The 15,445-nt window shown below is 39.2% G+C and overlaps 1 protein-coding gene across 3 annotated transcripts in view; it reads right to left on the bottom strand.

Moving 5' to 3' along the window:
• The window catches only part of BCAP29 (B cell receptor associated protein 29), a 40,931-nt gene extending 27,704 nt beyond the window's left edge, over window positions 1-13,227 (bottom strand). For 2 of the 3 annotated variants that reach the window (XM_007180893.2, XM_007180895.2), the window contains exons 1-5: window positions 13,110-13,227; window positions 12,516-12,622; window positions 9,179-9,279; window positions 3,115-3,265; window positions 1,873-2,008 (exon numbers count right to left, since the gene is read on the bottom strand). In XM_007180893.2, the coding sequence (XP_007180955.1) occupies window positions 1,873-2,008; window positions 3,115-3,265; window positions 9,179-9,279; window positions 12,516-12,607 (480 nt within the window). In that variant the 5' untranslated portion in view covers window positions 12,608-12,622; window positions 13,110-13,227. Of the gene's footprint in view, window positions 1-1,872; window positions 2,009-3,114; window positions 3,266-9,178; window positions 9,280-12,515; window positions 12,623-13,019 lie in introns of all 3 variants that reach the window. The other variant, XM_007180894.2, reaches the window with a different exon arrangement.
• Between the last annotated feature and the right edge of the window lie 2,218 nt (window positions 13,228-15,445).

Here is a 15,445-nt window from a genome sequence, read left to right as displayed (position 1 = left end):
CAACTCACTACCATAACATGATGGGCATGGTAAATCAAGATAGGTACATGGTAAGTCTACAAATACAAGGCTGTGTGCTTTTGAGTTTAGCCACCATATATTAATAAAAGCCTTGAGGGTTTTGTTTTGTTTTTACCATTATGAAATGAGATCAAAGGATAGAAGATGAAGAAAATAATATTAAGGTACAAAATAAGGCTGATTGTGCTGCTGAAACACTCCAGTGACATGTATTGCTTGCTTCTGAATACAGAAATACCGACAGCTTGATTTCCCAGACCTATATTTATGACAAAGGGAAAGTTACATGACATCTATGGATCAATGCTTTTTCAAAACAGAACAAAGTAAAAATATAAACCAGTGCTTATTCTCTAAAAGTTTCCTTAAAAGATGCTGGTTATAATCTACCCAAAGAAACATTTTTGAATCCTGTTTTTGTAGTAAAAATAAGGTAGACATCATAAGTAAAACATGGGTTTCTGAATAGGTGACCATGACACTGTAGTATCAAAAAATTTTTTTTTGCAATGAGTTTTGACTTATTTCATAGGTTTTAGAAAGCTTTATATTGTACTATGTAACAGCTAACTCATTTAGCATTGATGAAAGGTGACGCTTATAGTTCTTTCTGTAAGAGGCTGGGCTTTAGAATTTAGGCTCACAATACTTTTTACATAAATATAATTTGATGTAATATATAATTGACTGTATACTTCATTAATTTATAATAGGGAAATAATCTTATTGCATTATACTAGGAATTCTTTCTTCAAGAAAATTTGTTTCACTTCTGAAGGTTCCACTGATTTTTTTTTCCTAAGAAGCAGAATTAGGAAAACTTATGGGGCTTAAAATGAACTGAAAACACTCAAGCCATGAGATCTGACTCCTAAATTTTAAACCTAAGAAAAAAAATACCCAAAGTAATTTTGTATCTTCCGTTTTGTATTTTTCCATCCGTTCTTCTTTTTACTTAACATGGAAAACATCAGTGTCTGATTTACGCTCTCCCTGAGCAGCCAGGGAAAGACAGCATAGGGTTCTCAAAGAAGAATTATCAGCAGCATAACCAAATTAGAGACTGAAAATATTATATGCAGTCATCAATGTGTATCAACTATTTTCGTCTGCTTCCTACATAATCATCATTTAAAGAAAACAACAATAACAACAAAAAAAACCACACCAAAAAAAAACAACAGGAATTCAACTGAAAGGGAAATGGAAACATAATAGAGACTTATTAAAACTTGCTTTAGGTTATAAAGTAACATTAATGGTAATGAAGGAATTAAAATTCATATTCCCAGGGCTTCCCTGGTGGCGCAGTGGTTGAGAGTCTGCCTGCCAGTGCAGGGGACGCGGGTTCGGGCCCTGGTCCGGGAAGATCCCACATGTTGTGGAGCGGCTGGACCCGTGAGCCACAACTACTGAGCCTGCGCGTCTGGAGCCTGTGCTCCACAACAAGAGAGGCCGCGACGGTGAGAGGCCTGCGCACCGCGATGAAGAGTGGCCCCCGCTTGCCACAACTGGAGAGAGCCCTCGCACAGAAACGAAGACCCAACACAGTCAAAAATAAAAAAAAAAAAAAAAAAAAAAAATTCATATTCCCAGAATACTGTTTTCTCCTTGAATCACAGGAAGTAGGTCCAATGGCATTAATCTACTATGGAGGGAAACTGTGAGAACACACAAATTTAAAGATAATAAAATACTTCTGAAACAATCATTTTGTAGAATATTGTTATTTATGGTCATTTTCTGCTTATATATTATGAAAATGCTCTCTTTGATGCTGAAAAATAATAAACCACCCCTGGGGAATACCAACAACACTTACACCAGTTTTTAAGAAGAAAATTTAAATACCCGTTTTAGTCTTTCATTCTCTTCCATGAATTTTTTGGCAGCCTGGTTAGTATTTTCTGCTTGAACTTTAAGTACTCCTTTGTTTGACAGCTCTTTTGCCAGCTGAGTAATAAGGGTAACCAGACGTCTCAACACTCTAAGAAAATGAAAAAAATGTCAGAGTAGTGTGCAACTAATCACCAGGAACTGTGACTTTAAGTAATAATTACCCAGTGACTCCCCTTCAGGTGTGGGCGTGGTGGAGGGAGGTGATGTTTACGGAAGGAAGATATATTTTTAATTCAAGTCTTCCAGTCAAAACAAGCCTGTGTCTCATTTCTTTGGAATCTTCGTTAGAAGATTAGCATTTGGAATGCAGGTTCAGTGGTACTTATTAATTTACTTATTTTCTCTGTAGAGGCCTTTGGCCAGGACGAGCAGAAACAGAATTCCAGACAGTGTGGCAAGGCCAGTAAGAGTTTTTCCCCCTCAGCTCAAAATTTAAAGAGCATTTTGTGAGGCTGGCCAAACCTAAAAACTGCTCATTCACTTCTACTTATGGGTAACTTCCTTTGTTAGTAGTAGTAATCGTTATCTTCATTTATTCATTCAGCAGAACTGCTAAGTGTTAAACACTGTGCCAGGCACTGGGGACATAGCAGGAAACAAGACAGAGGCCCTGCTCTCAAAGAGTTTAGGTTCTACTTGGGAAGGCAAGAATTAAAACAGTATTTAATTACAACCACGAATGACACTTGAAAGAAAAGTATATACATTACACATTCTATGGGAGTGTACAACAGAAGACCTTCCTGCTTTGGGGGAATGATGGTCAGAGGTCTCAGCTTTCCTGAGAAAGGGGCTAAAGTAGAAATTAGCCAGGGAGAGAGGGAAGGAAAGAGTATTCTGGCAGAAGGGAAAGCTGGTGGGAAGATCCCGAAGCAGGAAGGATCTGGGTACACAATAGGAACTCAATAGATATTTGTTGCAAGAATGGATGAATGAATGAGCAGCTAAGGGCAGTGTGGGTGGAACGTGGTGTACACGTCAGAGCAGCAGGGGCCAGATCATGCAGGGCGTTATGGGCCTATAGAACCTACAAGCCACGATTATTATTTGTTATTTGGATCTGTCATCTGAGTTCTTTCATAAAGATGTTAGTATGCTAAATAGTACAGAAAAAAAAATCTATAGTATAGGTAGAAAAAATGAGAAAGAGAAACACAAATCATGTTTTTAAATTGTGCTTTTTAAAAAACTTACAGCCAGAAAAATAATGAAAATCCAGTAATGTAAAGATTTCTTTGAGACCTAAAAAGTTTCATCTGTGTATGTTCATAGGCAGAAGGTCTGCTGGCTGAGCTCCTTTCAATGGCATGAGTTGAGGAATATTTTCTTACTTCTCTCACAGCATCTATCAGAGAAAAAGAGGGAATATTACTTTTGGCTTTTAAGAATATAAGGTTATTATTAAAACGGGAAGCAGTTTTAGCACAACTGACCTAACTTTTAGATAGTGGACTTTAGCTAGGGGCTCTCTTTTTGTCTTTCCTCTACAATACATGGGAGGGTACCATGCTCAAAATAGATGCTCTGTAAGTGGATACTGGTAAACTTTGAATGTTAACAGTATTTTGCTTTTTTATTATTCATCTAGGACTTACCGTCACTGCACTGTCTAATCTCTAGCTACATGGCAAACTATTATCCTTTACTTTTTTTTTTTTTTTTGGCTGCGTTGGGTCTTCGTTGCTGTGCACGGGCTTTCTCTAGTTGCAGCGAGGGCTACTCTTTGTTGCGGTGCATGGGCTTCTCATTGCGGTGGCTTCTCTTTTTGCGAAGCACGGGCTCTAGGCGGTGGGCTTCAGTAGTTGTGGCACGCAGGCTCAGCAGTTGTGGCTCACGGGCTTAGTTGCTCCGCGGCATGTAGGATCTTCCCGGGCCAGGGCTCGAACCCGTGTCCCCTGCACTGACAGGTGGATTCTTAACCACTGTGCCACCAGGGAAGTCCACTTTGTTAGTTTTTATGACTGAAAAATATTCCATTGTACAGATACACCACATTTGGTTTATCCATTCATGAGATGATGGACATTTGGATTTTCTCCACTTTTTGGCTATTAAGAATAATGCTGCCATGAATATTCATGTACAAGTTCTTGTACTGACATAAGTTTTCATTTCTCTTGGTATATACCTAGGAGTGGAATTGCTGGATCATATGGTAACTCTATGTTTAACTTTCTGAGGAACTGCCAAACTGTTTTTCCAAAGCAGCTGTACCAGTTTACATTCCAACAAGCAGAGTATGATGGTTCCAATTTCTCCACATCTTCATCAACACTTATTATTTTCTGTCTTTTTGATTATAACCATCCTAGTGGGTATGAAGTGCTATTTCATTGCAATGATAGTGAGTTTTCCAATTGATATTTTTATTTTCCATTTTCTTTAATTCCTTCCAGCAATGTTTCTGTAGCTTTCAGTGTTGAGATCTTGTACATCTTTTTATAAAGTTCTTTTGTAAGGTTTTTAGGTTTCTTGGTATATTTATAAAAGGAATTTTCAAAAATTTCATTTTTGAATTATTGATTATAGCATAGAAATACACTTCATTTCTGTATATTGACCTTGTATTTTGTGATGCCACTATATTTCTTTGACACAGTAACTTTCTCGTAGATACTTTAGGATTTTCTAAATAAACAATCATGTCATCTGCAAATGACTGTTTTACTTTTTAATTTGAAATCTTTATGCTTTCTAGTTTTTCTTGACTTATTATTATCCTGGTTAGAAAATCTATTACTTAATTGAATAAAAATAGTGAAAGTGAATATCCTTGCTTTGTTCCCCATCTTATGGGGCTAACTTTCAACATCTGACTAAGGATGATGCTAGCTCTAGGTTTTTGCAGATGTTCTTCATCAGAATGATGAAGTTTCCTTCTATTCCTAATTTGCTAATTTAAAAAAAAATTCGATGTTTGTGTATATTGTAAAATACCACAAGTCTAGTTAACATCCATCATCATACATAGTTACAGAATTTTTTTTCTTGTCTCTTAGCAATTTTCAAATATGCAATATAGTATTACTAACTATAGTCACCATGCTGTACATTACATCTCCATGACTCATTTATTTTATAACTGGAAGCTTGTATCTTTTGACTCCCTTTACCCATTTTGCCCACCACCCACCCCTGGCAACCACCAATCTGTTCTCTGCATCTATGAGCTTGATTTTATTTTTTAAAAGATTCCACATATGAGTGAGTTCATACAGTATTTGTCTTTCTCTGTCTGAATTATTTCACTTAGCATAATGCCCCAAGGTCCATGCATGTTGACACAACTGGCAAGATTTCATTCTTTTTCATGGCTTAGTCATTTCTCAGATTGCCTCAATATAGTAAGAGCATGCCAATCACTACAAAACAAGTGAAAATAAAACAAACATAACTCATAAAAATAATTCATAATACTGTGAAGATCATAACTCATTGGCAATTAAACAGGAATAATACTCCTGGATCCATTATGCAGAAATGCTAAAGATTAAGCACTATCAAAGAATAAATGTAAATAGTCATACAAACCCATTTGTAGAATGAATTGCTTGCATAATAATGAAGAGAACATGTCTGAAGAGTGGGATGGGGGCAACAATAAGGGGAGGGTGTGACAAAGTCAATTTTCTATAAGGCACATGGAGATAGTCTTTTTTTGGATCACTTGTGGAAGCTTTCAAATTCCCAAGATGCATTTGTGTTGACACTAAACATATTCTCCTGGGTTTCCTACTTCCTTTCTGCCTATTCCAACATGCTAAAACACACAAAGATGCACACACACTTTTCAGTTAGTATTGGCTCTAGGAATATTAACTTTGTAATAATTACCTTATTAGACCAACAAGAAAAAAAAATTCCAAAATAAAAGATGAATTCAAACCTACTGGGTTTACATTACTTACTTACACCAGTGTTGTTCTAGTGGACGAGAACACTGGACTATGTACTTTACATATGTAACTGCATTTTATCCTTCCGACACTTCAGTGAAGTAGGTGTTATCCCCCTGTTCTGAGATGAAAACACTGAGGCTTCACGGATAAGTCCCTATCTGCCTGTCTTTACCATCCATGGTTAAAGCCCCTGCATTAACCATCCATGATGTTCCTATTCTCTGGGAATTAATTACTCCCTCTGCCCACAGATGTAGGCTCCAGCCTGCAGTCATGATTCTGCTCTGTGACTCTGCCCCTGGCCATAGCTTCTCAGATGAGGATTGGATACCTGGTGCTAGCTGATCAGATTTTTTCCCTTAGAATTGGAATTGGGATTCAGAAATGGCTAGTTAGGGATTTCCCTGGCGGTCCAGTGGTTAAGACTCTGCACTTCCAATGCAGGGGGCGTGGGTTCCATCTCTGGTAGGGGAACTAAGATCCCACATGCCTTGCTGTGCAGCACGGACCAAAAAAAAAAAAAAAAAAAAAAGAAATGGCTAATTAATCCTTGCATATCGCTGGATTGACAAAACTTGGCAGCTGTATGGTACCTATTTTCTGCCGTGGGAATAGAGTATCAGAGTCCATAGAGGTGTGAAGTAGACCCAGTGAGAAATGCAGGGACACGAAAAGGACACTTCAGTTCCTAGGAGTTTGGCTTCCTTCCTTCCCTGGGCTGCTGTGGAACAACCCCATGTTTTACTTTAAATTCCCCTTTCTTGCTCAAGTGAGCTGAAGTTCGTTTCTGATATATGTAACCAAAAGAAGCTTGGCTAAAGTTCCCCTTCCTTATATGGATATGTGGCAGTTTTCAGTAGAAATTCTTGTGATAATTTTAGAGTTGGAAGGTCACAATACACTTCTAGAGCTAGCAAGAGCTGCAGGGATTATTTCCTCTCTCCCTTTATTTTGCAAATGGATAAACCAAACTCAGAAAGATGAAATGCCATTCCAAAGGTCATTTAGTTAGCTGGTGGCAAGTTGGTACCTGTTTTCCTTATTGCTTTTTACTCGCTTGGTGTTATTTCTTCTATGGCTGGAGATTCAATCAGTAACATTAATAACTTACCATGAGACAAATACATTTTGAAATGAGGCAAAAACCCATTCATACCCTGATACAATTACCTACTCATACCTTCTCACACGAGTTAATCCTGGTTTATAAAGAGGATTCCACCCCAGAGGTTGGTAATATGGAATGTGAGGAACATTTTCTCATAAGACAGTGGCATATGTGGTGGTTATGGCCCCTGTAAAACCTACTTAACCCACAACACAACTCTGAGGGAATTCTGAGGGAAAACACACTCTGCAATGGGTATCAAAAACTGAAGTGCCAAGAAGTAGCTGGGTGATCTCAGACAAGTTACTTAATCTCTCTGAGCTCAGCTACTCCTTCTAAAAAACATGGTAACTATTTCGATTCATGGAATTTGCAGTTCGATAAGAACCTTAAAGGTCTACTTTTAGAGAAAAGTCTTGTCTGGACGTCATAATACCTCCGCCAGCACCTGGGCAAATATAAAGGAGGTCAACCACCAAGGGACATGATCTGCACCCATGGCAAGAAGCTGAATCGCCCTGGCATCAAGAGACAGATATTCTGCTCATCAGTGTTTCTAGTGAAAGACCTACAATCAAAAGGGGAAATGATGGAAAAATCTGCACGTTTTTGAGATATTGAAACCCCAACCAAGTGGAAGAAGTTAACTGTATGCTGCCCACAAGCACGTAGACCCCAGACCGGTTGGAACCAGAACGTTGATAATGCTGACTCCCGATTACCTCACCACCAACCAGTCAGAAGAATGTCCACGAGGGGATCATGCCCTCTTTGAACCATTACTATAAAACTCCTCACTACCCCCTCCAGGTCAGGACACACAGTTTTGAGGGCATTAGCGCACTGTGGCCCTCTTTGCCTGGCAAAGCAATAAAGCTATTCTTTTCCACTTCAAAAAAAAAAGTCTACTTACGATTTCTAATTTCTAAGGTACTTGTTATCATGAAAATTTCAAACATGCTGAAAAACTAGTACAATAGGGCTTCCCTGGTGGCGCAGTGGTTGAGAATCTGCCTGCCAATGCAGGGAACACGGGTTCGAGCCCTGGTCTGGGAAGATCCCACATGCCACAGAGCGGCTGGGCCCGTGGGCCACAATTACTGAGCCTGCGCGTCTGGAGCCTGTGCTCCGCAACAAGAGAGGCCGCGATGGTGAGAGGCCGGCGCACCGCGATGAGGAGTAGTCCCCACTTGCCACAACTGGAGAAAGCCCTCGCACAGAAACGAAGACCCAACACAGCCAAAAATAAATAAATAAATAAATAAATAAATAAATAAATAAATAAATAAATAAAAGAATGTGAATTTCTTTAAAAAAAAAAAAAAACTAGTACAATAAACATCCATATTCCACTATCTAGATTCAACAATTAACATTTTGTCACATTTGCTTTACTTGTTTTTTTAAAACCATTTGAAAGTAAGTTGTAACTATCATGACACTTCTAAATATTTCAGCATGCAACTCTTAAGCATTAGGACATACTCCTATGTTACAGGTGTTGGTAAACTTTTTCTCTAAAGGCAAACAGTGAATGTTTTAGGCCACACCGTTTCTGTTTCAACTACTCCACTCTGCAGTTGTTCATGCATAGACAGTACATAAACAAATGGGCATGGTTATATTCTAATAAAACTTTATTTACAAAAATAGGCATTTGGTCTGCAGGCTATAGGTTGCTGACTTCTGCTTTGTAATAATAACATTGTTATCACAACTAAAGTTAACAGAAATTCCCTAAGATTATCTAACAACCAGTCCATGTTCAAATTTTTGCAGTAGTCCTCAAATATCTGTGCTGTAGTTGTTTTTCAACTAGGATCCAATCAAGATTCACAGCCTGCATCTAAAACTCTTTTTGAGGGCCTAGTGATTCTATTCCTCTGTTTGCCTCCCTAAGAGCTAAGCCCCTGGGTGCCTAGGACACCAAAATAACAAATAACTGTGTAACTGGTAACTCTGAAAACTAGGCTATGCATCACTGCATTGAAATCTTAAAACAACAGAAAAGAGACTAAGAAGTACTGCACTCTGCTGCAATTTATGCTTGTGCGTATGTAACGGTAATATCTATCAACTATTTATCAATATATCAATTACCTACTCCATTCACTATCAATACACTATGTAATACAAATTCAACTGTATACTAATGGCAACACCATCTTAATTAATTAAAAGTCAATGAATACGTTAATAATAATATAAAAACTAGAGTTAAGCTTAGTCAAAGGAGGAATCTAATACTTACCTAGAAACAGAACAATCAATAGGACTATAATAGTAAGGAAAGCCTTGTTCCAGAAAGTTGCAATTTTACCCCAGACGCTAAATGAAAAAATCTTCTGCCATCTGTAAAGCAATATAATTACATCAGGTGTAAAAAATCAAAGGGACATTTTGAGATACTTTCTAAACACTGAATTAACATTTTGGTAATTGTGCAGCGAGTGAAAATAATTACAGAAATTTAATTTTTTATGTCATACCAGAGAATTACCAATTCTTATCAATAAGAATGTCTCATGAAATAAAGAACAACTTCTTTCAAATTTAATAATAATCTGACATTTGATTATCTTCTGTCTGGTGGCTTAAATATTCTAAAGTAAAAATAACTTTTAAAGTAAATATACATGATCAAAACCTTAAGAAGGAATTCTTATAGTAAAATGTTAAATTGCTGATAGAAGTTATCACTTTATATCATTTCCCTAATCAGGATAGTAACTCAGAAATAACAAAGATCTATTGTTCTAACAATTAACAACATTTCAGGAGTAAGAGGTCCGACTCTGCACTATTTATTTTTATAATGAAAAAAAATACATGCACTTTCAACATCTACTCCAAGTAAAAAAGTTTCTCTACTTTTACCATAAGGAAATTTAAAAAATCATTGAGGTATTACACATATACAGTAAAGAGCAAAAATCTTAAATATGTAGCATGAAAGGGAATTCCCTGGCGGTCCAGTGGTTAGGACTCTGAGCTTTCACTGCCGAGGGCCCGGGGTTCAATCCCTGGTTGGGGAACTAAGATCCCACAAGCAGCGCAGCGTGGCCAAAAAAATTAAAAAAAATAAAAAATAAAAAAAATAAATTTATATGTGTGTATATATATTTAATATATATATAGCTTGATGGACTTTTATGTGTGTATATACCCATGTAATTACCACCCAGATCAATATTTGAACATAGAGAAAGTGAAATTAAAAAAAAAAAAAAGTCTAGATGGAATGAACAGTATAAGCAAAGACACAGAGGTAAGAAAGCATGGATTATAAATGGCAGAGTGACAAAGTAATCCATCACACAATTGAAAGGGTAACAAACTTTGCACAAGGGCATTTTAAATGAGTAACACATTAACTGAGTCCAAAGGAGACATATAAAGGTAATAAGCACTTAAGTAAATTTCAAATTCTTACAACTTAAAAAAAAAGGTCTTACTTTATTATGTTTTGAAAACAACTCTAATAACCTTAAGTTTGGGGCAGACAGAGATTGATACCAATGCAGTTTCTTTTGCCTCTATGCTTCCATCCAAGGATGCTATACAAATTTTACATTACAAAGATTTGTATTTTAAGAAAGAGAATATAAGTGGCAATACCTTGATCTAGGTCCAAATGTAAATTCACATTTCAAGTAAATTGACAGTATAAAAGGGAACACAAAAGAGACCCCCTACAGGGAACAATGAGCAGTTTATAATAAGGCTCCATTCAAGGAAAAGCTAATAATAGCTACTACATAGAGTCCTTACCATACTTCCCTTCTAAGCACTTGTACATGTTTTAGCTCATTTAATCACCACAACCACCATATGAGTTGGATACTAGTATTACCTCCATTTTACAGATGAGGAAACTGGCCAGAGATGGTAAATAACTTGCCCAAGGGCACACAGTAACTTGCAGAGTTGGGATATAAACTCAGGCAGTCTGATCTCTGAGATGTGTCTTTAACCAGTGGGTATGTGAGAAAAAAGTAGATAGCCAAATTAAATGAAGACTGAAGATTTTTCCTTGAAGAGTATGGTGATTACACGTATGAAAGGTAAAAAAAGATGTGGATACACACGTTAAGGACATATTGTAAATTATCTGTGTGCATATATACCATATTTTTCTTATGTATATTTGAAAAATGAGGATATATTTATATAATGTATGTACATATACACAAATCTAACAAATAGATACTTGCTCAGGATAGGAAAAAATTATATTTGGCAGGAAAAAAATCCATAATTTATGCACGATTTTGATGGAGAAGAGATCAACTGACAAAAATTTTTTTTGCAAATTCTTAAGCCTTATTTATAAGTCAGATGTTTATAAATAACATCTTTCTCTTGAATATAGGATTCTACTGTTGCAAGTATTACCAAAAAGCTTAACAGGATATTAGTAAGGATTTGAAACAAAATCAACAGGATAAGAGGTAGGGTGATGGAACAGAAAAAGCACTAGACTGAAAGGCAGATTCTAGTCCAGAATTTGCCACAGATCAGCTAGATGACCTCAGTCAGGCCACTTTCCCATAGAATGAATGGGTTGAATAAAATCATCTCAAAGGCCCCTTCCTACATAACAATTCAATTTTTCCTTTTGTAAGAAAGAAAATAGTGATGGTACAGCTGATAGACAAAAACAGAAGTGAGTAGAAATCCAGGTAGGTAAGAAGCAAGCTAAAAGTTGTGGAAGACTACTGGACCCTGAGTCAAGATAAAAACTTTCTTAAGTCTCTTCCAGTAGAGGAATCTTACTAAATTTCAGTGGGTTATCTCTAGGATCTCATTTATTTTCTTTTATGTGAACAAAGGTCTTGCAACATTTTTATACAGGTGTATTTTATCATTCACACTATCCAGTCCTGAGGTAAAACTGAACTCCTAATAAGTGGGTTATTACAGGGGTAAAGTGAGCCAAGGCTTCGATTGAAATAGTACTGAAAGACCTTCGAAGGTCCTTTACTAAGGAACTAATGCTAATGTATGGTTCTGATACTTTTCATATTTAGTACGTTTAATATATATTAATTCTGTGTGGGGATAAAGTAGTAAAATTGCCATTAAACGAACACTAATGAATTATGTAAGGCCAAAACTAAGAATCATTTTTTGGCTTAAGTTTCCAAATGGTCATTCCACTGCCCCACTGAAACATTTCTGCATCATGCTGTGCTGTAAACAGCATTTATGCGTTTACTTTTATTTAAGTTCACTGCTGTAATTCAGGGCAATAAAACGAAGGTAAAAGCTAACAGACAGGTGACAAAAGTATGACCACTGCTTTATTACATCTGCAATCAAAAGAACCGAAAAGACGAGGCCCTTCCTACAGAAGGGAGGGGGAAAAGTTATTCGTACATATAATAAAAAGTTTTATGTAATGTGATATTTTAATATGGTCATCATATATTACTTAATTGGTTTGTGAGTTTATTTCTAAACAGCGCCTTTTATATAAACAGCATTGAAACCTTTTTAATCTTAAGAAAACTTTTTCCGTTAACACACTAAACCGTCTAAAGAGCTCATCATATATTTATTATTGTAACGCTTGGGAGGTTTCCTACCTCTGAGGAGGAATAAAAGGTAGACAGAAGATTAAAATGAGTCCTATTTCAGCGTAAAGAAAAGTTGCAACTGCCGCCCATTGAAGTGTCATTTTTTTTCTTCACACCTAAATAAAGAAACACTTATTTTACTCTACCGCCTTTCCAAGAAAATTCAGTTTAAGGAAAGGCCCCGGGGGCGCGAGGTTTCCGGCCAGGAGGTTTACGGGATCCGACTTTCCCCTCAACGGGAGGCGCCCGGCAGTGACCCGGGCCGGGGAGTTGGGGGAGGGGAGGGAGCGGGTCGAGGCGGGGAGGGGAGGGAGCGGGTCGAGGGTGGGCCCGGAGGCCGGCATCTGCACCTCCCCAGCGAGCCGTGCGGAACCGGCCAGGCGGCCTGGGCGGCACCGCGGACGTGCTTTCCATCCAGCTTCGCGGCGTCAGCAGCCTAACGCCAGCCTCTGCTAACGCCCGCGCCCGGGGGGCCCTCCCGCCCAGCGAACGCGCCGAGGGGTCAGAGCCCACCTCGCGGTCCCACCGCGGCGAGAGAGTCGCGACCCCGCGCTCCACGCCGCCTCGGGGCCCGCGGCCCCCAGCCGTCCCGCCGGGCCTTACCCTGGCTGAGGCCGCCTGGCTCCCCGCGCTGCTTCGCGGCCGCTGACGCGTGGGACGTCACACGCCGCGGCGGGCTGAGGGGAGCGCGCCCCGCCCCCACCCGCAGCCCCGCAGGCTCCATCTCCCAATTCCGGTCTCGGGTGCCGGTCCCCCGCGACGTGCCGGACGTGCGAACAGATGATTAGCGATAATTGTTTTCTAATTGGTGGTGGATTAGAGGGTCCGATCCGGTGCTTGGGGCTCCCAAGTGCAACTTCTGGGGAGCCGACTTAACATTTCTAACAAAGTGTGGCTTGCGTGGGCGGGGTGAGCTTAACCGACGTTCTGAAAGGGCTTGCTGGGGTCCGGCGAGAAGGAGAGGCGCCGGGGCGGGAGGGTTAGATAGGGTGCTGCACACTCAGTGAACGTGGTTAAAACACTCCTTTCCTGGTTTGTATTCTACCGTAGACACAGTTTCGTTGTCCGGAACAAGCTGGTTGTGCCGCATTTTGTTTGGAGAATGTAGGAGGATAGGTAGCGTCCAACATACACTTCGTGTGAGGTTTTCTACTCTTGTCCATGGGCTGGGAAGAGGCAGTACACTTTCGGGTGATGTTTGGGGACTGACTGGAAAGGAGAACAACGTGGGTATGGGTATATTCTTTCAATTACTATTTTTCAGGTTTTCAAATTGCGTGAAAACACTCAAATTTTTAAAGCTTTCCCCCCTAATACTAACAACTTATCAGGAATGCATATAAAAGTATTCTCCTCCTGGAGACGATTATTTTGGGAAGATTAAACAAATGGTGAAAACAAGAGGTGGTTATTGAATATAAAAACACATTTAAGGGACTTCTCTGGTGGCGTAGTGGTTAAGAATCTGCCTGCCAATGCAGGGGACACAGGTTCGAGCCCTGGTCCGGGAAGATCCCACATGCCGCGGAGCAACTAAGTCCGTGCGCCACAACTACTGAGCCTGCGCTCTAGAGCCCGCGAGCCACAACTACTGAAGCCAGCCCGCCTAAAGCCCGTGCTCCACAACAAGAGAAGCCACCTCAATGAGAAGCCCGTGCACCGAAACGAAGAGTAGCACCCCCCTCGCCGCAACTAGAGAAAGCCCGCGAGAAGCAACGCAGCCAAAAGTAAATAAATACATTTATAAAAACAAACAAACACATTTAAATCAGTGCTTTCTCTTATCACAATTATACTTGATTACATAGAAAAGAAAAAAGACAACATAAATTAACCATAGGGAACTTAAAAAAAAAATCAGAGGCGTTTAGAACTCCTTGCCTTTCTACACTGGTTCCTTGAACGGCTGTGCACCTTACTTTAATTATGCTGCTGTCCTCAGAACACTGGTGTAACACTCAGAGTTTACAAACATAAAGATAAGTTTTGACTATAGCTCCCTATTTGCTAATATACTACTCATATTTAATGAAAAAGCCAGTTATCTTTAAAGATCTGTTAATTGAAAAATGAAAGCACAGAATGTGCCTTAAAAAAAAAATATGGCAACATAGTGCTTATGTTAAAACGTATTCAATACTCCCAAACCCTTGAATTAAGCAGTTTTAGATAATTGTCTCCTTGTAACAGTTTTTATGTTGGTAATATAGACCAATATCTTAATTATGGAACTGTTTTAACCTGAGATAATTTTTTTTTTTTTTGGCTGCGTTGGGTCTTAGTTGCTCTGTGCGGGCCTTCTCTAGTTGCAGTGAGCGGGGGCTAGCTACTCTTCGTGTGGTGCACGTGCTTCTCGTTGCGGTGGCTTCTCTTGTTGCAGAGCACGGGCTCTAGGCCAGCAGGCTTCAGTAGTTGCAGTGTGTGGTCTCAGTAGTTGGGGCACGCGGGCTCTAGAGCACAGGCTCAGTAGTTGTGGTACGTGGGCTTAGTTATTCCACGGCATGTGGGATCTTCCTGGACCAGGGCTCGAACCTGCGTCCCCTGCATTGGTGGGAAGATTCTTAACCACCGTGCCACCAGGGAAGTCCCTGAGATAATTCTTGCAGTGGCATATTCACCACCAACAAAATTCTGTTAGTGACATCCTCAAACCATGGAACTTTATTTTTAAAAATTTTTTTAGTTTTTTTGGCTGTGCCACGCAGCTTCCAGGGGTCCTAGTTCCCCCAACAGGAATTGAACCTGCGCCCTTGGCAGTGAAAGCAGGGAGTCCTAAGCACTGGACCGCTAGGGAATTCCCTAAACCATGGAACTTTAAAGTTAAAATTATCATCAACTGCTGGGAAGCATAAAAATAACATTACTATTAACAGGGTATGAAAATTAGGTTTTTAAATTAAAAATAAAACCTGGTTACTGTTCTCCAGGAAATAATATTT

Source organism: Balaenoptera acutorostrata, chromosome 7 (genome assembly GCF_949987535.1).
Source record: "Balaenoptera acutorostrata chromosome 7, mBalAcu1.1, whole genome shotgun sequence".
Lineage (NCBI taxonomy): Eukaryota > Metazoa > Chordata > Mammalia > Artiodactyla > Balaenopteridae > Balaenoptera > Balaenoptera acutorostrata.
Note: the sequence above shows the minus strand (reverse complement) of the source record. Positions and strands in the feature narration are given on the sequence as shown.